We start from the raw sequence: 24,994 nt of genomic DNA, 5'->3' as shown, positions 1-24,994 counted from the left end.
TTTAGTTTTTGAGTAATCTAAAATGAGTAATCTTTATTAGAACGGTCATCTCTGCTGATTTTCACTGTTGGCTGAAAGAGCCTCCAAGACTCTTCATATGTGTTTGTCTCCAGTTCTCCACACCTTGAGAGACCCTTTATCTCAGTGTTCATTGCTATTCAAAGCTATTGGGCCACATTCTCTTGAGTTACTGTCTTCAGCACAATATCTTCCTTTTTTCCAATTTCTTTGCCTGACACTTTTACCTGGAGTAACTCAGAGGGATTGCAATACTCTACTGTATATGTGTATTGTGTGGTAGAGTGCCTTCCTCAATGTACAACAGCACTATCCTGTGTGGGGTTTGAAGTCACACCTTTGGTACTGTATTTAGCAGTGCAGAGCCCTAACCTCTGTTGCACATGGCCGGCTCAGAAACTCGCTCATTCTAGCCGCACTTTTCCAGGTATTGCGTCACACGACTCCTGTATCACGTCACTGTCTAATTAGTCAGTCTAGTCTCACCTCTCCCAGTAGACTTATTCTTCCTTCTCCTCTCAGGTTGGTACAAGAACATTTAATGGGATTAGGGTCAAATGATCAGGAAGGGCTGTGCGTTTGTTTCAAAGCCGGTGTTTCCTAATTCTGGCGAAAGGAATTTAGGCTTCATTCCTGCACAAAGCCATTATCACCGGGACACACAAACCCCTCTTGCTTGCTCGTCTTCATGAGATGTACTACACGGTGAAACATGGAAGGTGTTTCCTGTGTTTACTGCATCTCCTATTCCTATAAACCTCCATTCCTAAGAGAAAAAAAATCCCTCAATTTACCGCCTCCATGTTTCAGTTCAGTCACCACACAGTGTTATAGAAATCCTAGAAATATAGAAATATCGTTCCGGATTTGTGGAGTTCACTCCTGGAGCTGAAAAGTCCGGACATTGCAAACTGTTCTCCGCTGATTTTTATCCCGGTTTCTTTGGGGTGTAACGTGTTCCAGCTCAGTTCTCCCCAGCCCGCACACCTGAACTGCGCAGTTGTGGGGTGAGATGAGGACAAGTGCGAGAGGGACGGGCGCGAGAGGCGCGTTGAAAACCACAAGGACAGAACCGGACAGAAACACAACGAAGGACGATTTTGTGACACAACGGCCTCGATGATGCTACACGAGGGGCATATTTCTGGGGAAATCCGTGTGCAATAAAGCGTGCCACAAACGAAGAACAGGCACGTTTCTGAGTTTCTGCAGCAGTCCTGTCGCAAAATAAAGGAAGATGTCCTAAACATCCCCATACAATATCTCCGTCATCACTATGAACGTGCAGAAAATCATTCACAAACTTTCATATACAACTCATAACAAAATAGGTCAGACAATGAACTAAAACTAAGAGATATGAGGAATCAGACTGAATGTCGATTTATAGAAAATACAATCTGTGCAGTTCTATGTACAGTACAATGTTTTGTGAGTTGAATAAGCGCAGATATCCGAGAACAAGAGTAGTAATAATTAATCGTCCTGAAGAAATTGATTCGTAATAATTCTCTGTTCGATGACATCGATGTTGATAGAATAGCTCGGAGAGGGTAGGCTGGCCTAACACCTGCTGTGGGCTGGACTCTATCGCCAGAAAGGCGGGGCTCTTATCCTATCTATACCCATTTAAACCCCCGGATAACGTGCGCTCTCTTTCAGTCAAATAACGCTTAGGCGATTTTATTTCTATTTCTCGCACCGCTTGTTTTTGTCACCTGGAATTTGCCGCCAGACACAGGATGTCTAACTCTGACAGAGTAGTCCTGGCTCTCGGAGGTGCGGGCACCGTGGGGTCCGGGATTGTTAAAGCGCTTCTCGACAGAGGTAAGAGAAACATCTTTTAGCGTGTTCTTACAACGCAGCCGCTTCATGATACAACCTGGGCACCGGCTACCGTGCTGAAATCCCTCGTATCTCCATCACTGCAATTGCTGTGTGTACTTAGGAGTGACGTTAAGCCGGAGCACAGCCCAGCACACGCAGGGAGCAAAGCGGGACTGCACCCTGGACCGTGCACAGCGCACAGGTGCGCGACCGGGTGGCACTGAGCGCCATCCCACCTGGGCAGCGCGTCTGTCCGCTGTGAGAGGAAGCTGGAGTACCAAGACAAGCCCTGTGCGAACCAGTAAAGCTGTCACATGAGTCATATTGTTGAATCTTTTTGAGCCGGTATGAAATTATGAAGTGTATTGCATTGATTGGTGGGGTGAATCGTTAGGATAACGCTTTCAATTAATAGTTTTAAATTAAAGCTTACAGGTCGACTTCATAGTGGGTTTATTTATTAGGTTATGACGTCAGAATTAGGACATCCTTGTTGAAAAAGAGGCACAGCAGTTTTCTTGTTTCTGATATTCTCTATAAAATATGTCACCCATCAGAAAAAAGAGTAAACTTTGACAGAATATTTGTCATTATGTTATCACAACACACCGCGGAATTCCCATCATCCAGTGTAGTACAACATAGTGAAGGTAAGTTCAGCACTAAGATGAAAACACAGTAAAAGTGGAAAAATACCATGGCAAAGACACCACAAAAAAACCTTCAGAAGAAGATAGGTTTTTCTTTGTGTTTAAAGTATTTCTGTGTCCTTTGTAATGGTGTAGTTCAGGAAAAGTGAAGTTGCCGTCTACAATTAAAGTGCCATTGTAAAACCAGTGCTGCAGGGGTCATTTGTGAAACAATCTTGCCAGCTTTGAAGGGGGTATATTTCTGAAGATTCCTGTATTCTGAAGATTTTTCAAGAATCCTATAGAAATCCCATATACTAGATCCCAAATGTACAACTGCTTTCACAGGACACATTAAGAACTCCTAATGGGAGAATTGGTAGTCATGCGAAATGATCTGTATTCACTGGCCAAAAGGAACTCCTCTTCCTATGCCTCTGAATCGTACAGGTTTTCTGTACACGACATGCAGTATTGATTTGTTTCTAACAGGAATCTTGCAGGATTTTTCTGCAGTGTCTTCACAGCCTGGGATCCCTCAATTATAATTAAATTGTGCTGAAACAGCTCCAGCCCAGGGTTAATACTTGGCACTAATGGCACTGAACAAGTTTGGTACATGAATTTGCAACTGAATCATGAATCCCTGCTTTGCGAGTGTTACGGTGAAGTTCATACAAGCGAAGTGGAATACAGAGTAGGTAAAACACATTTGTGGTTTGAGGCTTTCATCATACATTACCAGCACAGAACCCCAGGAATTTCCCTCTGGATATTTTCAGTGTTTGTGTCAGTTTGAGAACAAGTGCCCACATTTCAGAGTTCAGAGTTTGCATATTAAAATCTGTTTCCTTCAGAGCACGATGCAAATATATCTTTTGTCCCACAAAGGAGATGTATATGATACTAGGTTTCAAATGAAGTTAAGAATAAAATTATCTTCTTTACGAAGATACACATTTAGATACTTTCGCAAATGATTAATCACTCAAAGACATGATACAGTACGTACCAAACCTTCTTCTGCAGGTTAGTTCAGCTATTTCTCCCTTAGCATTTTTGACAAGCGTTAGCGTTTACGTCTGCTTTTAGGTATTGCAGAGTATGTGAGAGCAGAAAGTAGATGAATGACAAGAAATGATAGAAGTATGGAGAAAGAGAGTGAATGATCTTTCTATACATTTTCTGCACATTCATTTTCTTTGTTTTCTAACCTTGTCTAAGGAGCTTGGGTGTTTTTTGAAAGATTTGATGCTAGGCTGGTGTCACAGATCTTTAATAACATTCATGCTACAATGTTAACATTGCTTTATGCTTGATTACTTCCATGTTATACTATGTGTAACTATAGTACCATTGAGGACTTAGATCTTTAATGTTTTACTACATATTTTCAGTTAAAATGGAGTCTAACACCAGGATTAAGGATCCTCAAATCCAGTTTTCAACTAAAGCTGAGCACATCATCATAAAATATCACACATTCATTCTTCTATTGTAATGTGTCAACCCCCAACACTAAAGCCACACCAACCCAAACCTTTGATTTGGAAGCATCTGTTTATGGCACCATGCCTCTTTTCTCTGTGTTATTGGTTCAGGTATGTTTCTTTTTATGCAGGTCACAAACATTAGAATTTGATGGTAGGCAACAGCACAAACGCTTTGACAGAATCCCCAAGTGTGCTGCTTTCTAATTATCACAAGTGAGTGGATGGCATGCTTACAGTATATCTCGAGTTTGAAACTGGAAGACTCAGACTGCTTCAGACGGAGCCAGAGCATAACTGGATCCCTGGTAAACACTTATGAACGGTCCACGTTTACAGCAAGAGTTCAGCTGGAATAAAGATCAGAAGACAATGTGATTCACTGGCCCCAAGGGTGAGCATTGCTGGTCTGAAATGAAGTCTAATTGAAATTCCTGCCCAGTCTGATGCCTTTGAAGGTTTCATCAGGCTCTCCTACTGTGGATCTTACATCATCCACATCAGTGTTTCTCAAGCCACAGGCTCTGCCTGCTACCATTGCACCTGGGCTCTTAATACGGTCATTCAGACTCGTATTCACAAAACAGAGTGATGTAACCACATCACCAGGTCTCAAAGAGGCAATCATTTGAAGAGATCTTCACTCACTCCCCAGAATATTAGGAACACACACCCTAAAACTCATGTTTGTTCTCCATGAGCAGGAATGACAGTTTTTAAGGAATGTGGCATGTACTCTAGAACATATCAACCAATCCCAACCCACTCATTTGAGAACACTTTTACTTTTTTTTACTGCAGTTTATGGTAATAAAACCCGAATTTGCCATTATTCTTTTAGGTCTGTTACTGAGGTAATTAGAATTTATAGTAGGCAAAGACCATAAAGGAGCATGTCTGTTATAGGCTCTTTAAGGCATTAAAAATGCTGACAGAAAACAATTGTCTCAGTATATTTCATTTCCTGGGAAACCCCAACCACTAATGACTTACAATGCAAAGAACACATCCAGGTTCAGGAAAGCAGTCTTTTACTCATTCCTGTGGTGCAACCGACAGCACAAGCCCCAGCTAATTGTGTTGAACAGGCTGTGTGCATGTGGCAACTCTGTGAATGCAATTTCCACAAGCCACAGTCTGGTTCTGCAGTCTCTGTTGTGTGCCTGCTGCCCCCTTGGCAGTGCTACCAATGAGGTCTTTAAAACTGCAGTTTTAGTTTTATTGCACTTCATTCAGGCCGTCTGTAAAAACGTGGATCACAAATGAGTATTGATCATTGTAGTAAATTCATTGGTACGAAATGGATTCAGAGCAGAGCAGAGGGAACAGGGCTTGGCCACCCCTGATACATAAAGTGTCTTATTAAGAAAGGAAGAGCAAAACTGCCCTGGCAAATACACACGCTCGAAAGTTCCTGCATAAACAAAAGGGCATCAAAGTAGGTTTCTCATTCCAAAGTAAGGTTTACTAGCATGATTAGACATGGAACAGTCTCCTAAAACCTGGCTTTTAGAGGCTAAATTGTAAAATTGTGTTTTTGTTCTTGCCAATATCCAGTCCTATGTTATGAATCCATAAGCAAAAAAGACCAACTTGTTTAAAGAGCCTGTCTGTAAGTTCAACACTGAGTAAACCTCAGAGAGCTCAGTTTCACCAGAGTACATCGCCTATCTCTATCATAAAGAAGGGGAACAATCACAGTACATGCACTGCCACTTTACAGCACAAACCTGTGATTATATTCAACATCTGTATCTGCTTTTCACAGTGATATCAGTATGCCTGCTTTGGGAAGATTCTCCCTTTTTCTCAGTGATGCAAGACCTGATCACGATATCATACATAATCTTCTGCATCTTGTGCTGAAGCTTCCAAGTTTGGGAGCATTGTGTAATGTGTGTTTACCACACAGCTTGGACTGCCTTGCGAGCATGCTCTAACCTGCATGTCCTCTATTGTCCTGAAATTTACCGTAATTAAAAAAACCGTGCAAAATCAGAAATCGCTCTGTACTGGAAAGTTAGTTGGGATGTAGGATGCTGTTGTATCAAGGCAGTTGTGTGCATGCTTATATTGATATGATTGCGATATTTTGTTTTTTGACTTGTCATCTCAAGCATTTTACAATAAAAACTGTAAACATACAAAGGTTCCTTTTTGGAAAGAGGCAATGTAGATGAGGCAAGAAAAAATATAAGAAAGTGCTTTTCTCTCAGTTTTCAACTAGAAAAAAGCCATGACAATTCTTGTTGGTTGCCTTGGCTCCCAGGCAGGACTGACAGTCGTGTGAAGAGAAAGGCTACTCTGTGGCCTGTTGTCACCACAACACCAGTCATTCTGTGGGTCAAAACACACCTCCCAGCTGAGAACCACAAATGGCTAGAACTGAGGTCACAGCAAATTCTCTCCTCTTAAGACAAAAAATGCCCTGAGTCAGGAGAGGATCTTCTATTATTCTATTATTCTCTACTTTAGCCTCTTGTTGATGGAGCTCCTGCACTGCAGCCATGGCTAAACTGTGTGCTGCCAACACGAGCCAAGGACTAAAACGAAGTGGAAGTGTATTTAAAAGCGAGAACAGGAGGCACTTCTTAACCCAAAGGGTTGTGGGAGTGTGCAACAAACCACCCTGCCAGTAGAACAATATTTTCCTGTGGCTTTGACATGTTTTTACTGTGCTTTACTACACCAGACACCGGGAATGCCAGAATATACCATCAGAGGTGTTTATACGGTATGGTTACTATAGAAACACCCAGACAAGGTGGGGGCATGTTGATACCACAGAAAGCCAGAGTAACAATAAGGTAAAATAGTATTATTTGATACTATTTGATGAAACTCTGCAATTTATTCTAAGTTTACCTCTCAGAGTTCCTCTCCTCTCTCTCCATGGCCTCGCCATGAAAACTGTGGTGTGTTATCAATTGTTTTTAAGCTCTTTTCTCGTGATGAAACGTTATGGCTGTGGCTCTGAGAAGTGGTTTTGGAGCCAGAAGGATAAGGATTTCCTTTGAAGCTGTGAAGTTTAAGGAATAAAAGCAGAGCTTGATGCCAGGCATAAAAGTCAGAGGCTGAGCCGTTCAGTGGTCTTGTTCTGAGTGCCCTTGTGCACAATGATTGTGTGTATGCCAGCTTTTTTTTCCAGATCTTTTTTTCATTAGCTGCTTCCCATTAAAAGAAATAAAACAGGCGCCTATAGGTCACTGCACGTCTAGACTGTTTCTAAAGGGAAGAACAAGTACAGTAGCTGTTCATGAGGGCACAATTGCCAAGTGTCACCCTAGTGTCACTACTGATAAAGACTTTTCTTTCCCTTTTGAGCTCTGAGCTGCTGAATTAGATCACGTATTTACGTATGGGTAATTGATGAAAATCACCATTGCTCCATCTGTCTTTATCTGGTAAGAATTTAAATAAACCCACACTTTAATTATTAACAGGACCATCTATCAGTAATTTGCAAGAATTTAATTTTAGGGTGGGATCTTGAGGATTGAAGCTATTACAAAATCAGAAAAATGGGGAAATTTTGGGAAGTGATACTTGCGTAAAAGCTTCTAGACACACTGCAGACACCCTAGACTGGCAGGGTAACTTTCTTTGCCAACCATGTCAATGCAAATAATGATTAGCTAATTACAATGGTTGATTGATGTGTCTTTCATCTTTCATCCTACTTTACATGGCTGGTTGTGCACTACACTGACCCTCTTAAGACTAGTACACTTGATATAGGAAGGGGTGGTTCTGTACATGAAAAAAACTTATACAATTAGAATGGTTTCATCACGGGACTGAGGTGATACAGTTTGGAGGTTCCCTGTTCAAATCCAAGTTCTGCCACGGACTCCCTGTGTGTAACAACAGGCAAGATAGTGACCCTCCTTGAGCTCTGCTCATTTGATGAGATGATGAATCTTAGTTTACACCTAGCCTCTGAAAATCACTTCCAACGGCATTTGAGAAATGGACACTTCACATGATTTACCCGATAAGAATGAAATTTGATCAGTGACAAAATAAAGTTTGAAACCTGCCTCACCTGTAACTTGGGCAAAAGTGCTGTGCAGTCTGTGGGCAAGCTATGTCTTGAAAGACACTGCTGTGTGCTGTCAGTCATGCATGAAGCTGATCAGCTTCTTTGAAAAACTGTAAAATGGTATTAGTTCTGTTACCACAGAGAATGGAAGTGTATCTGATCAAAATCAACTAACTAATCTTATAAGTTAATTTATGTACTAACAGATTGTGTTGATAAATGTACAAATATTATATAATAATGGAGAATAAAGCTGTAATTCTAATTATCCCAAAAGAGATAAACTGCCAATATCATTTAACTGTAAGTAAACCAGTAATTGCATTACATAATCAAAAAAATAATAGGATTTCAGACTTACATTTCATGGGCACATACTGTAGTAATTCTCATCAGCCTATAGAGCAGATAAACAGCACTGTTCGTTAATAATTGTGTTGCTAGATGCTAGATGGGCTCTCTGGGCTGTAAGTGATGTACGGCAGAGGTGTGACTATGTCATTAAGCTCTTCCTTGAGGGATCCCAGGGAGTGAGCTAGGCAGCTCGTGCAGGTCATCCATCAGGCATATAATCAGGTGTACGCACAGCATTCCAGTCGACTCACGCCTTGGCCTCCTGTGTCCAGGTTTCCGAGTGGCCGTGATCTCCAGGGATGGCAACAGACTGGAAAAGCTGAAGAACTTCATCAGCCCTTCCACCAAAGACAACCTCTATACTCTGGTGGGAGATGTAGGTAAGACACGTTGGTGTTGCTTAGAAAAACTTCTCTTCTTCTCGGGAGTTCAGGTCCTGGACCAAAACAAGACAACAGGTAGCTAAAACAAAGAACAGGGGGTGCTGTCTTTACACAAATGGTTGTAGGAGTATGGAGCAAGTTTTCCAGCAGTGCTGTTGTTGTAAGTGATACCCTCACTTATTTTCAGTGGGGTGAGATCCACAGATCAATTAGCCATTAACTACCAAATAACCTCTTCTGAATTTCTTATGTTCTTATATAACTGTAAACCCCCTGTTTTGACAGAACTCAGAAAAGAGTAGATTAACTTCAGCAAATCTTCTACAAATCTTTTTGCTTTTTAGTTCTCTTAAGCTGTGTTTGAGACATGTTTACAGTTTTCTCTTAGTTTTACAAGTAGCACAACTACTGTTGTTTAAATTTCATTTCTAAGGAATCTGTTAGTTTCCAAATTTGAGTCAGCTGTCAAAGCCTGACTGAAAGATAACAGGATACTGAAAATCCCCCGCCTCAGATACAGAAAATGTACCAGAGCTCAACAAATGGTAGATTATTTACGTCTGACTATTTTTGTGATTTTTTAAGTACAACTCAAAGGCTCCCCGATGCTTCACTGAGTTCTGGAAAGATGTAATCAATTTTAATTTCAGATAAAAACACCCGAAGGCAATAAGTATTTTCTGCATCCAAACTGAAACCGAAATGAACATCGGTTGTCTCTGATCCCCGTGTCAGATTTAAGCCCTGATCTGTCAGAAGAGAAGGACCAGTTGCAGGACCAGTCCCTCTCAGTCCCCCTGGTCAATGGGTGTGTTTCTCTCCTGGTTTCCCAGGGACTGAGGAGGGAGCTGAAGCAGCCAAGAACAACCTGCTGAAGAGTGTGGGCAAGGTGACGGACATCGTGTCCTCGCTGGGCTTCAGCTGGTGGCAGGGCGGACCCCCCCATACACAGCCACTGAAGGAGCTGCACCGGGTGAGCTGGTGTTTATATACCCATTATATACTGGTGCATTGCTAAGGAATGTCTGAGCCAGAGGGAAGAGCGCCACCTACTGGTACACCACAACCCACAATCTTCCAGTCATGTTGTATGGAGTCAGTTTTTTTTTTTATTAATGATGGTACAGGACTTATCTGAAAAAGGAGTGCTCTATTTTACCATTATCATTTCTCCCTTAGGTACTGGAAACATTAGTTCTGAGCACATTCACATCCTGGAAAGCATTTTTCCCATTGGTAAAGGATAGTCCCAGTGGAACATACACCTTCATCACAGGTGAGTGTTTCACATCTCTGTAAGGCAGAGACAAAAAATCATATCACAGCCCATCTCTTTCAGACGCACCGAATCGCTGTTTTATTCAACCTGTTGTTTATCGGTTGCAGTATATCAGCTGTGTATTCTGATTGTTCAACAAGACTTTGTTTCATCTTAAGTACTTTAGAGCTGAGTTTAGGGTTGTCATGGTAAATATAAAAGTGTATCTATTATACCATCTACTTGATACTTCAAGATACTTGTAAGATAATTGTAATAGATAAGTACCACAGAACCACATGTAACTTTTTTTGTTGGCTTGACGTGTGTCATCATTTACAAAACACCTGTAGTTCAGATCTTCAGATCAGCATCGTTATGGCATTTTCATCCACCCGGTTTTCCCACATGGGAACATGTCTGACCTCGAATCCACGCTTCTTTCCAGGAAGTGTCAAACTCTGCTCATGAACGCTTGGGCTAGTTTAATGGGAGACACGTTTGCACAAATTCATGACCAATTAAAGAAAACGGTCATTAACTGAACTGGCAACTGAATTACTGAAAACATCTTTCAGACATACGGTATAGGTCTGTAGAGTTGAAATCTTCTTCATTACCCACTTCATAGCAAGCAGTAGAATTTTCCGAACATAGCGAGAAGGACTTTCGCCACATGCCGTGACAACTATTTGAATTAATAGAACTATAACTCAGTTCTCCTTCCTTGCACATTCCTGCATCTGGAGATTTCAAACTGAGCATCAGGGTTTGTATAAAGGCATAGCTGTAGCAGTATGGAGAGACGGCAGATTAAAGGTTGTTTTGAACATAAACCCTGTTGTACTTCTGTTGGTATTTTGTGACCTGTATTCAACCCGACTCAAGTTAGCCCGAGGCAAAGCGGTTAATTGAAGTACAAGCGTGACATATTTTATTGCTTACCTGTCACACACCTTAAAAAACAAAAATGTAGCAATATACAGTATGATATGGCCATATGTAGCACCTTGTAAAATAAACATGCAACTAAGTTCTTGTTGTTTCTGAGATGTTGGGCCAAATGTTGGAATTACACATTTAAAAACTAGTCTGGATGTGAAGTTACAAGCACCATATAAGAGTTGTAGCAGCAATTCACAGTGACGAGCTGGAGAACAATTTATTCAGCAGGGCGTTTGCTGGAGCAGTGAAGTCAAAGTCCCTTGCTCAAGGGAAAAACAGCCTCAGCCCCCTAGGACTGAAACCTACAGCCCTCCAGTTCAGAATCCTAGCCACGGCTCCACACTGAAGCCAACAGGAGGCGACACAGAGCTCTGTAGTTGGGAAACCCCTGCTACTCATTCATTCACAGACCTGTCTGACACTGTGAGCAGGTGTGCTGTTTGTTGGAAAGCACCCAGGGCTACTCAACTTGTCCCTCCAGTCCATCTGCGCCACAAGTTTGCTACAACCCTCTCCTTGATTAGTTTAACTGATAAGCAGAAGGATCAATAGAGCAGTAAAGGACTTAGTTGCATCACAGTACGGCAATGGAGCTAACTGGGGGGGCTCCAGTTGAGTAGCCCTGGCCTATAAGGTACAACAGCGGAGTCATACTCATTCCTGCATGGCTGCAGACTGTACCAGCTTTCATTCTAACTCATTCTAACCTTGTACGCTTTGTCCTACCCGGACGCACCGTAATTAAAACGTCTTTCAGGGCCTCTGACAGCTGACAACTTAAAAGGCATGCTTGTTTCAAAACACAGAGGGCAAACACCTCTTGAGTTTTTACTACCTGAAGCAGAAGGGACCCCACAGTCCTCTGGTCCTCTGGACCGCTGCAGTCGCCCCCCGCACTCAAACCGAATTTGAGACTTCTGGGAATTTTAGGAAATCCCAATCTGAAATGAAATAATCTTAGAACTAAACTTAACTTTATGAAATAATCTCAAGACCTGGGATGTGGCAGGAAACAATTCCAACCATCAGTTAAAATGGGACTCCAAACCCGGCTTAGCAGATATCACTTAAAGATAACGCCTTCCAGCTAATAGCTTGAGAGACTTGTGCATGTCCTCATCTCACTTCGCCTAGTGTGGGCCGGAGGAGGCTCGTCTCTGGCAGTCTCAGCACAGGGACGCTACTCAGGTGCCTGGGTGCCGTGTGTTTCAGGTGGTGCGGGAGAGAGGCTGCTGATGCCCGGGACTGGGTTCCTGACCCTGGGGGCAGCGGCCACGCTGGCGTTCTGCCAGGTGGTGAGGGAGGAGTACCCGGAAGTGCCATGCAAGCTGAACGAGGTGAGTCAGCCTCAGGACTGCCCAGTGGTCCCGCCCAGGCTTGCAGTGAGCTGAGTTTGCACAACGCTCCTGGTGCTCTGTAAGCCTTGGTTTCAAAGAATCACTGATTTCCAAACGCTGACGTGAACAGAGGCTGTTCACAACACAATCTTCTCCTCATTGTGGAATAATCTGGATTTAGCCTGCATAGTTTTGGAGGGAAAGTACAATATTCAGTCATATATTCAGGGAGAGTTTTTACTGTGGATGCAGTGGCATTATCAAAACAGTTTCCCCAGTATTTTGGAGAAAGCAATTGTGTAAGACACTCTTAATTTTGTAGCATGCTTTATATATAGGAAGAGTGAGTTAACACCAGTCCTGCTTAAAGATCGTGATCATGGGACGTATTGGCTGTAGCATCCCTCAGAGTGAGCTGCAGCACTGGGCCAGAAAGCCTTATTCTGACCCTTCCAGCTAGACCTCCGGACACTGCAGGCTACAGAGAGCTCCTCTCTGGCAGTCTGGGCTCATGTTGTGCTGAGGAGCTCAGCACACACTGACGTAATGAGTCCAGATTAACAAGAAGATCAGCAGGGGTCAGCACCACCATAATGGGTGACAGAAATTGGTCCAAGCTAGCAGCGTCAGTGGCAGGTATGCTGTGGGCTGGGTGGAGAGATTAATTACCATTCAGTGAAGTGTAGTGTTCACCAAATGTCACAATAACTGTTTCCTGCCTTAATATACAGTCTGTTTAAACCAGAGTTTAGATAGATGATACCCACTTAGACCTCAAGAGCCAGAGTGAACACACACAGATTTCTGTTGCACACTCTGGGAAAACCCTTAATACCAGAATGGATGTTAGAGAAATGCAATAATAGAGGAAAAAACTTTTTTTTTAAATGAACTGTTAAGTAATTTATAATTTGTGTTATTCAGAAAAAAAAGAGTTTTTCCAGTTGAAAGAGGAATTCTTCACACATGCCCAAGGACTGATGAGATATTGATCCAGGTCTTTACCTGTCTATTATAATTATTTCTCCATCCTTCTTCTTGGCTCCCTTCTGAACACCTTTACAGTGTGGAAATGTAAAATGTAAATGTAAACCACCTTTACTGTGGAATTTCAAACACGCCTAACGACTGATGTAAATCCATCTTTAACCATGATCTGTGATTTCCATTTCTTCCAGTTTGAAAATGTAATTGGAATTTTATTTATTACAGCTTTTACTTTGGTTAAAAAGTCCCAGGAGATTTTTCTACATAACATACTGGATGAAATGATTCACCTGGCAGCACACAGTGAAGGATTTTGAATTTCAAAATAAAGACAGACACAGCCCAAACCGTCCATGTACATTCTTGCAGTATAATTAATACTGTTATCATGTCTGATTTTGTTAACAGGTGGCAGGACGTGTTACACTCCAGTGATTTTAATTCAAGTTTATCAAGCTCTGGAGTTGAGGGATTAGCACAGAAACTGTAACATGATGTGGAACAAATTTTTACTGAGAAACTCTCAGACCTACATTAAAATTTGTAAATCGTGATGGTAACGCTGATACCCAAATCTCCCCATAGTTCTTTCCTTGTTGGATTAAAGGAACACTGGTACATCTATACAAAAATCATCCGGCAGCTTTGTTCCTGCTTGCATTTGTCTGCAATTTTTGCATGTGCTGTTGCTAGAGGATTCACTCTTCCCTGCCTCCAAAACAGTCTCCTAGAATAGAGGCCAGGCAGAGGCCTGCAGTGGCATGTATGGAGCACGGACCTGCATACTGGACTTCAAGAGGCTTGTTCCATCAGATGTTCGGAGAGAGAATTCTTAGCATGTTTGCAAATTGCATTTTAAAGTGCTGAATGAGCACATCGGGACCTGCTTCTTGCAAACGATCGTTAATGCCCAGACTCTATTAAAGCTATTTGCTACACGTGAGGACAGGGCAGGCAGCAGTGGTGTTTGTCCACCTGTGGATACAGTAGCACTGTGTTCAGAAGGCAGTTGTCTGACATGTATCCCATTCCCACAGACCTTGCAATTAAAATCCCGTTGCAAGACCAGGAAGGCGCCCATCAAAAGAAAACCTTGACGCGTCTTGATCCTTTTCATCTCCTGAAAATGTTTTGAGCGATTAATTTGTTTCAATTTTTCCCATGCCGAAACAGCTTCCAATAGATCTGTCCCCATCCCCCTATCATTCACTTTTCCTGGGAACACAAAGAGCATTGTCTTAGCTCTGCGATGAGGTGTGCCCTGGTGCGCTCTCTCACAATGCCCATTTGATTTGCGTTTCAGCCCAAATTTCAATCACGGGCTTGCTGCCAATCCAAACACTGTCTTGTGAATCACCGTTTAGACAGCAGTGTGTGTGGGGGTTACATGGTTTTCATTCTGAGTCACGGCTCCCCAGTGACCGCAAAATTCGGATGATTAACAGTGAAATGCCTTTGCGGTCAGTTTCAAACACTCAGGGACGGTGGGACAGAGGATCTGTTGGTGAGCTTGTGTGAATGCCTTCATGCACACAATGAGAAATGAAATCAATCAGTTAATAATAAGAGAACCTCTCTCCTGAACGTCCCTCACAGTTACAAGGATGACTGTAATTGACACCTTTCTTTGAAATATCATCCATATGGATATTAATCTAAACAGGATTGCTACACTAGAAGCCGTAGCATAGAGAATACAAGTATGTAACGTGTGAGTTGTCTCGGGCTGGATGGTTTGCACCATAGGTTTGAAGTTGTCTTGTGTAGTAGAAGTCTCTCCTATTCTGTGAGAAAGCCACCATCCTGGCTCAAGGCACACCACTGGAGCTCGGGTTTGGAGCCAAGATGGCGGCAGAGCCAACTCTCACTACATCACACCCCTCGCGCTCAATGTGTATTCTGTGTGCATCGTGCTCAACAGGTGAAGGTCAATGCAGGAGTGGCCACCCCAGACCGCATGGGACCTGGGTACATCAACCATCTGGACCTGGGGGAAGCTGTGGCTTCACTGGTGGAGAAGAGAAACTCTTCGCACAAAGTCTTCAGTGTCAACACCCCCGCGGATCTGAAGACCGTCATCCTGGAGGGCAAGGCCTAGGAACCCCGCTGGGGTACAGCATCGAGAACCTGAGCATGACGCGCTCCCACATCCATCCCGAATCCTGAGGGGTTTGCATTTTCCCTTTTGTTTTTGACAGATCTACCCACCACGATCAATCAGTGCATTAAGACGTCTCCACTTCCACATTAAGAAGCATTCTGCATGTCCCGAACCCCAAGAGTCAGGATGAGCTCAGTGTTCAATGTCTGTAGACCTTTGATGTGATTTCCAGTTAATTATAGAATTGCCACTTTTCATGAAAAAAAAATGTCTGGGAAAGTCTGTGCTGGACTAAAGAACTAAAAGAATGTTTCAGGAATCTGCATGAGTGAAGCTGTCTGATACAGGATCAGGGGTGAGCAGAAAGAACACTTGTCTGTGACATAACAATCCTTACAGTGCAGGCCAGGGAATATTTAAAAAGGTTAGACTTAGCTGAAAAGGAAATCTGACAGCCAAGATCACCATTCACTCTGCTGAGAATCCATCCCTTGCATCTACCACTGTAGAAATGTGTGTATCAACCTCAAAGAGAAAAGCAGATCAGTCACCATTGTTTTAAACATTACACAGTGCTCTGTCTGATAATGCACGATCCTTCCCCATATAAAAGAACAGTATTACCCTGTACTTTATCTGGGTGCATAGTAGATTTGATTTTTTTTTTATTCTTGTCAGACAAAATAATTACTTCACTTAATGCATTTTAAATAAGTGTATCTAGATTCATGTTTTCATTTTTTCTCCTGCCAAAGGTGTACTGTCAGTTGTCAGATGGAAAAATGTTGATTTTGTTTCTCAATCACAGTAGTAACTCATACGTGCTGAGCGGCAGCTGAAGACCATTGGAATGAAGCACACTTATTAAACGTTTGCTCCTTTGCTAAGATTTACTCCTCTTGTTTTTGGAATTGGGCACAGGCTCTGAGCTATTGAAGCTGTACAAAGAGCAGAATGAGGACTAGGAACACAAATGATACTGCACTAACATGCCTGTATGGTTACTGTCACAGTATATATTAGCCGTTTTTTTTTTGCCAGACAGAAAAGCTGGAGCACGTCTAATGCTAAAGTTTAATACGCAGAAACTTGTCCAGTTAAGTGTTTCAATAAGTGATTCTAGAATTATAGCATCTTGCACACAGGTCAGTAGCAATACACATTAAAGGCAATCATCAGTAATCTATGGTGACTGTATCCATATCCCGTGCTGTCCAAAACAAAGCATTTTCATTTTCTAAAGCGTATGGCATGAAGGAGCAATTTTCATTTATTTACCAGTTTCTATTCAGAATCGTGTTAAAGTGCTGAACTGAAGAAGCTAACAGGGACTCACAATACACATATTAATTTAATACTGTGAAACTTAGTTTGATAAGGAGACACAATTTGCACTAACACTGTCCTCTTGTTAGCACATAAGCTTCACGCTTTGTGATTTTTTAAATTTGTTCATATAAAGGAATTCCAGTCAAACCATGTTTACGTGTCACTGTAATTTTTTTTAATGGGGATAAAAACAAGATGCCCAAAGCACTTAAAGATGAGTAGAGAATTCAGCGAAGATACCCTGCAGAGTTTGTTCTTGCAGGTCCAGTGATTGAGATACAGATCTGCCTCCAAGCTTGGTGAAATGCCTGTGGGTAAAAGTAATTGCTTTTGCATGACAGTCTCCATCGGTCCTCTGTATTGCATCCAAAGTTGAGCTGTGTTTGTCGTAGTCTATGCTATACCGAGGAGTCTTGTACTGCAGTGTAGCTCTCATGGCAAAACACAAAAGAGAGATGAAAGCAGTGACTTTAATCACAAAGTAGCCATGAAACAGTGACATTTGTTCCTAATGGCCTCATATTCACATATCCAGGAACTCAGTACAGTCTAATCCAAAGGATGGCACATTCTGCAGCTCATTCTCTCCTATCACTATACTGGGTCATTGGTTTGGAAAGTCTGATCTACAGGGAAGAGTGCCACCTACTGGTCCACTAATATCATCTACGGCAGGAGCCTGGCTTTCCTGGGAGGGTTCACATCCTAGGCTTAGTTTTGCTGAGGTCAGGCTACAAGGTGATAACTGCCCATGGCAGTGTCCATACTCTCAGAACTCTTTTACCACTGGTTATGAGTTTAAATAGGTATGGCATAGGTATGGCTGGAATTGATACCAGCACTCTAACTCTGCTCCTGAAGGCCCATATCCATGTGGTTTTCAGGGGGAAATTGCAAACTGTTATCTGAAAACATAATTAACAGTGCATGTTGATGACTGGAAGTACACACATAGCACACACAAGGGGCTGCATCTTATTGATAAACACAGCAATATTTATTTGTAAAGTTCTTTGTGGAATAACCACAACACAGCATCGGAGACTTGAGCCCCCTGCTGGGCACTTCTAAAATTCTCTTCCATCTTATCCCCCATGTGAAAACAGAAGGAGCAGCTTGTTTGCAAGAGAGGTTTCATCTCATCACACTAAAGAGACTTAATTCAGAACATTTTTTTTACTAACAAATTTAGATTCATCGTGTTCCAGATGAGCAACATTTGAATGCAAAGCTCCAGCATTTCTGAGGATTAATATTCTCAGAAAAACAAAAGAAACTTTTATGACAAGCTCTGTTAATCTTGGGCGGGAGGCAGTAACGTTTCAACTCATATTTAGCAAAACTGTGCTGGATTCTCCAGTTATTGAAGTCAGATTTGACTTGAAATTTAAGGAGTGTGAGACTTCACACTTCTGAGATCACAGAGACATGATGCTGCGTGGCCTAGAGGAAGTGAACTGTCTTCATGCACTCGTTTCATGTATCATCAAGGATCTTGCATACGGGGACACATGTGGTCTGCCTCTTGCTAATCTGTTTTTTCACCTGTCGTTGTGGCTCCTGTACAGATAATATAATCTGTGAAATGGGGAAACACTTGATAGCTTGTAGAAATAGTCTCATAAAAATATTATTTGCACTATTACAGCAGAGTGCAAAGAGCTTGAAGGCAGCTCCCTGATTTATATTTTTCCCCTTGGAGTGTTCAGTACTTTCCTTAAAACTAATGGACAGGTTTCTTTTAATTCTGAACCACAGGCCTCTGGTATTTCACACTTTTCCTATTTTCAGAGGAACTGAGGAGGGCTGATTTCTCTTAGGATTGTACTTAGGGTTCAAAGGAAATATTGAAATCTTGCTCTAGTCATAGTAATGATTAAACAGTGCATCTGTATCTTCTTATAAAACTTCACAAACTCCTTGTGCTCAAATCCTTCTATGAAAACCCACAAAAAGTACAGTCATAGATTAAAAGAGATAGTCAGCTTTCTTTTCTTGTTTCATCGGGTTAATACACCATTGAGACATCTTCTAATCCTACTTTTCGTTTCAGTGATAAAGCTCTATTCCTGTAACCTGAGTCTTCGACTACATTCCAAATATAGAATTCTTTGAATCATGCCTTATAATTACAGTCTCAAATAACAAAGAAAAGGTGTGAATGAAAATATAAAAAAGACCTATGCAATAAAAGCACATTTAGATTTGTGAAAAAAATACTGGTTCAGCGCAGTTTGTTGTAATCCATCAAACAGTCCTATACCTGCCCACTGGTACCTTTAAATACTGAGGTTATACGGTGACAATGTTATTTTGCCTTACAAAAGAGCTTCAGTGGAGTTATAACGTGCTAAAGCATTATGCACATTAGGCATCCTACAAAGTTCACATTGTTCACAGACCTTTTTATCTAATCAGGACATGCTTATATACACCCCTTATTGTACCAAGTGCTGATAAAAAGGTGCAAGAGGACATGATCATCAGTGATTGTCAGCGATCATTCTGTAAGGTCAGGCAGAGGCTGAGAATGATACTCCGCCGCACAGCGCTGAGAGAGGGTGTCTTATTGGAGAACACAGAAGGTGCAGTGAAAGCCTTGTCTTTCACTGAAGCATGCAGCTGGCCTGACTGCACGCTGAAGGGATGAGATTCTCAGGTGCTTGTTGAGTGCCAGATTTACTGACTATACAAGCACTGAAGCTTACGCTACCCTACCAATACAGCAAAATTAAAGGTCCAAGAAAACTAAAACAATACTCTAGATGCTCTACTGTACAAAGGAATCTTGTGGCACTGATTAGAAATAATACACAACAAAGTAAGCCAAGTGTTAGCAGAGGATGTTTAGATAGAAGTAACACAAATGTGACTAAGGTTTTTGTAATTCTTTAATTTCACTACTAACAAAATGCCATCTCTTTTTTAACTTTTGTTTTCATCTATACAGTTTAGTTCTGTATTCTTATTCGATGCAATATAGCCAATTCAGGTGTCAGCTCACTGCACACAGCTGACCTAGAGGGTCCTTTAATTTCTTCTGAAGTCCAGCAGATCACAGCAGTCCACAGACATGGTCAGCTCCCTCAGCTGAGAGCACAGGGCTTGTCCTTTCCAGCTCTTAGTCTTGTGCTGCTTTTCTTCTTATGTATGGGTGCAGATGCTGTGCTATGTGTAAAAATCCAAGATGTGTCATAACTAAATTGTCTTTCCTAACTCACAGTGCCATGCCTTTCCTTGTAAAGGTACAGAAATGGGTGCATGAGAATGTAACATTTTGATATGCTTTTTTAATGACGCTTAATGATCCTTATTAATCCACTTAATAAGGATGAATTCAGTATTTAAAACAGTGCACTCCTGATTGCATCTTCCATACGAAATGGCTTGGTCAATTTTATAAGACAATGTACACAGCAAAAAAAGAAAGCTACAATATACGGATTTTAATTCTACCAGATTCCTTGCTTGTACGACAAGTGTCTTTACCAGATATTCACTAGAAGAAGAAAGCTAGGGTTAGCAGTGAATTGTTGGGGTCCGCTTTGTGCTGCAGCTGCTCACAGAGGGAATGCATCACATCCTGTGCGACCAAGAGCTTTAAAGCCTGAAGTGTCCAAACAGAGTCCACAGCCAGACCAGTCCCCACAGCACTGTTGTGTGTGTGAATTGTGGTTTTGTATTCACCCATTACAAATAATATCACAGTGTACTAATGTGTTTAGAAGAAACATGCTTGTCTGTTGTAATGTAAACTTTTCTTTAACAAAATACACAGCATGGTTACATCTCACATTTCTGGCTTCTTTATAAAGGACAATACACTATTTGCAGAAACACACTTCTGCTTGCACGTTTTAATAAATTCCTGTTTGTAAAGAAAAAAAAAACAGCTTGTGTCAGTGTTCTGATTTTTCATCACATCATTTCCCCTCCAGCAAAAAAAATGCCTTTTTACTTTATAACACTAGAAGGTAACTAAATGTAAGGCACTTAAATGTGGATTTTACTTGACGTACAAACTGACACTGGAAAATTGTCAGAAAGGAATCCCCTGTCACTTTACTGTATATAGTTATTAGTTTTAATTAGTCTTGGTTGAGCAGACACGTAAACCCTCCACACAAAACACTCCATTGGAAAAGGATTCAGATGTTTTTGGCTTGTCCAGAACTACAACCCGAGAACTGTCCGGGCCATCACAGACCAATCCACAGAAACTACAGGAATCAAGGGACTTTTTAAGGAAAGATTAACTCTTGTGTAAAGCTATGCATCTTATACTGAATTCCTTGATAAGAATCCTATTGGTTTCATTTTGAGATAGTAACATGCAAAAGAAAAAGTGGGAAAGCAAAAGTCATACAGTACATCTGCTTTAAAGAATAAAATGCTGCAATGTAAATCAATTCCAAATGTAAATCAATCAAAATGTTAAGTTGTCTTATGAATTTAGACTTATCGATTTAGACTTTGTGTGAATGAGCCTCCCCTCTTGGAATAGAAAGAGAGTTTGAAAATTATTTTCAGTACTGAAACAATTGACTTACACTTAACCTATGTGAACATTGACAGGCAAGACACTCAAACTGGGGGAGAGCTAAGTTTTTCATCATATCGGCTTTAAAAGTCTCCACGGAAGCACGTGGTACTAGATTAATACACATCTGACCCCAATCCCTGTATGCTGCATGGGAAACAATCCTGGCCACGTTAGCACCTAGCCTTCAGGCACGACCGGTTGATGTGACTGACCCAACGCCAAGGGAATCAGGCCGGCTAGTCAGAGCTTGACCCTCTGGAAGTGTCCTGACCTTTGACCTGAAGACAATGCACGCATGTCTCTGACTTTGATCCCATCAAGAAGCATTCTTACACGACATGTTCAGTGTTCACAGGGGTTTTCAGGCTGGGAGGCGTAGTTCACAGCCTGCTCCATCACTTGATGGCTGCTCAAGACAGCACTCTCACACCTGCTGAGTATTTATCATTTAAATGATCATTAGCTGGTCATGTAGTTTCTCTCTTCTGGTGTTAGCTAAAGGGTGTTATTACTACTACAATTGTTTTAAAACTTTGACCCTGCTGCTAAGATTTAATAGTCTAAATAATCATAATACAAAATGTCTGGGATTTTGTATTATGTGTTAAAATGCTGACTGAGCTCTACGTTCTATTGGTTCCAAAGAAACAATTAAAATAACCAACTTGCTGGTAATGTGTGTGGTAACATTTTAAACATTGTTGCAACATCAGCTCAATCTTTTTTTAATTGTCTGAAGGAGCCGCAGAAATAAAAAGGAAATAAATGGTAACAACTGTTTCCTTTCCTGTCGTATTGAAATATTTAATACCAGTGAAGACTGTGGAAACAAAAGCCTAAGATCAATCGAAGAGTTTTCATGACTCAGGTTTTGAACTGACAAATGGAAAAAAATAAAAGCTGCTGTTATGCGTTCAGAGATATTTTAAATCAACATTAGTCATTTAAATGAAGAAAAAATGCAATAGGAAAGTTACAGGAATGTCAAATTATTGCCCTTACTGCACTCTCTGAATCCCTGGATATTTCATTTCAATTTTAGTTCAGCGGTGATTTCATCAGTCCATTTGTTATCTGAACAAGGCTTATTCCTGCTAGGGGTTGTAGTATCCCAGAGCCTGTTGTGCAAACAAGGCATGCACGCACACAACCACACAGACACGCACAACCACACACACTCAGCCACACATACACACACACACAACCACACACACCAGCCCACACAACCATGCACAATCACACATACAGAGGTACACACAAACAGAGAGACACAGATACACAATCACACAAGCTTGGTTAGACATAGTGACCCAAGAAAAACAAAAAACCCTCACCTAGCCACCCGTAGTGTGTTTGTCTGCAACGCCGGGGGAGGACAGATTTAGAATCCCAGGGCTCTAGCTCCTACATCAGTACCCCTGTTACTGCTCATCGATGTCACATGATGATTCTGACGCTTACACTGGGATTCCACAGGTGTAAAACTGATGCTGCAAGGGTCATGTTCATTTGGCCCATCTCTGTCTCTCTTATATACAATATTACTGTGCACCTCACAACAGCCAAGAAAAAGCATCTGCAAAGCAGATGTCCTCTTTGCATGTTCAAGACAATAAAAAAAGGTTTATTTATAAAGTCTGTAGAACAAAGATTTCTCACTTCTCATTCTGGGGAAATAAAAAAACAAAGGTTAATGGTTTTAAACCAGCTCAAACCACCTTAGACCAGCCCTCTAATTGTCCAAGAACAACATGACAAACTCAGCTGAGAAACGATGGAAGCCAGGCAATGACTTCACAAGGCGAGGCTGCAGCAGACATGATCAGAAGCAGGAGCCAGAGTGGAAGAACAGCTCGTTCCAGGAGTGAAAACTGGGACAAAAAGGAACCCATCATGGTCAGGACGTCAAAGAGCTCCGATCCAGAACAACACGGTCAAAGCCATATAACTGCAGCTGCTGTGGCATAGGGACTGATGGGCCCTATACACGCAATGTGGCAATGAGACACGGTCGTGGAGCGAAGCTGAGGAAAAACACTGAACCACAAACCCAGAACACACGGGACCTCTTCCAGGAGCACAGTAACAGAGCTGCGCCCCTGAGTCCTGGCTGCTGAGCAGGACTGAGCTTGGTATGTTTTCTGCATCACTTAAAGGGAAACTCACTTAAACCCATTAGTATACTTCAAAGGTTTAAGTGCCCCTTACAATACCTTTCCTTGTTCACATCCTTATTAGCTTTTAAACTCAGAACACGTAGATCCACTACACACAATTTCAGGTTTCCACTGGAGTATATACAGTATCATCTAATATCATCATATATTTCACCACATCTAGGTGCAATATCATCAAATGAAAAGATATCAAAAGATATCACCACTGCTAATATATATATATTATCTTTATACTCTTTCCAAATCAATGTTTACTTAATCAGAAGAATAAAAAGGCTCCTATTCCCACTGCATTGCAGGTTTTGCAGTCTCTCACAAATTATACACAAATAAAGTGCAAAAGCGTAAAATTTTAACTGCAAACATCTGTCTATTGAAACCAACTTGCAAAACAAGCTGGAAATATCCAGCGCTCAGTGTGGGCAGCCATGAAAGGCTGCAGCTCTTTAAAACCGGAAATGGATCAAACTGCCATGCTAGCAAGCCTGGTCTGTTACCGGTGTCTTGTATGAAAGTCCTGTATAAAAAGCACACAACTGCAAACAGATGGTAACTCTTAGGTTGATTACAAATGCAACAGGGTAGACTGAGCTGACTGAGGGCTCCCTTGTCTTGCTGTACGACTGCTTTGGGGTCACTTGCGAGTTAGCAGTGTTACCAACCATCGCTAATTACGACTTGAGCTGCTCTTGGTGCTGTGGATGCAAGGTAGTGACCACTTCTAACAGAGGACCGGCACGTGACCTCCACGCCAGGCACGAGGGTTTTTAGCAGTGAGATGGGGGTTGATCAGCAGTTGGCGACCTGCAGCATTAACGCATTTTCCAAACGAAAAAACAGCAAGCTGTTCCGTTTGATTTATAAAAAGGGACCACCTACCGAATCTCCATCCTGATTAAACAAAGGCAGAGCCCTTCGGTCTTCCTGCCCCGAGCAACTGTGTGGTCTCTGGGCAGTGTTGCGTGTGGTAAAGGGGCACAGCAGACAGGCAGCGTGCGTGTGTGAGTGTGTGCATGGGGCGGCAGGAGGTCACCAGCGGGGTACAGCCGACACGCACACTCTCGCACCTCGTCCCGCAGTCTCCTCCTCCTGCCCTCCCTGGGGAGCTGCGAGGCAGCAGTCACAGGAAGTGAAGAGGGCCAGGAAATGAGGCCTGGAGAGCTGACACCAGACAGACCGCATGCAATCCGGCTTTAATTGTCTGGGGTTTTCCTGTCCTAACAAAAGAAAGACAGGCTCTCACTGACAGGACACTTGGAAAGTATACCAGGGCTACACCTGCTGTACAGCTCCGACAGTGAAGTCCCGATATGTCTTTCTAAGAGCAATCCCTTCTCCTGTATTGTGCAATGCTGCGCTCAATATGGTTTTGGAAAACCAACAGGTGTTAGGCATTATTAATCCCAACAGTGCAAGTCTGCTTCAATGGCAATACACAGACACACTACAGTTATTTTACTGATGTCTTTTTTAATCACCCATGGTCTGCTTTTTATAGGAAAAAGGTGCTGCTTTAGAGAAATCTGGTTTGGATTACTCTTACCAGGTCAGTTCAAACCATGTACACCTTATAA

At 41.9% G+C, this 24,994-nt stretch overlaps 1 protein-coding gene across 1 annotated transcript; it reads left to right on the top strand.

Moving 5' to 3' along the window:
- Positions 1-1,674: 1,674 nt before the first annotated feature.
- Positions 1,675-20,590, top strand: LOC148817052 (uncharacterized). Its single transcript, XM_088938858.1, has 6 exons — positions 1,675-1,845; positions 8,633-8,740; positions 9,577-9,716; positions 9,923-10,019; positions 12,159-12,283; positions 15,192-20,590. Exons 1-6 carry the CDS (start codon positions 1,761-1,763, stop codon positions 15,366-15,368), a joined length of 732 nt encoding a protein of 243 aa, XP_088794984.1. The 5' UTR covers positions 1,675-1,760; the 3' UTR covers positions 15,369-20,590.
- The last annotated feature ends 4,404 nt before the right edge of the window (positions 20,591-24,994 follow it).

Source organism: Atractosteus spatula, chromosome 21 (assembly GCF_055471065.1).
Source record: "Atractosteus spatula isolate fAtrSpa1 chromosome 21, fAtrSpa1.hap1, whole genome shotgun sequence".
Taxonomy (NCBI): Eukaryota; Metazoa; Chordata; class Actinopteri; order Semionotiformes; family Lepisosteidae; genus Atractosteus; species Atractosteus spatula.
The sequence above is the reverse complement of the archived record's forward strand: the minus strand, read 5'-3'. Positions and strand labels throughout refer to the sequence as shown.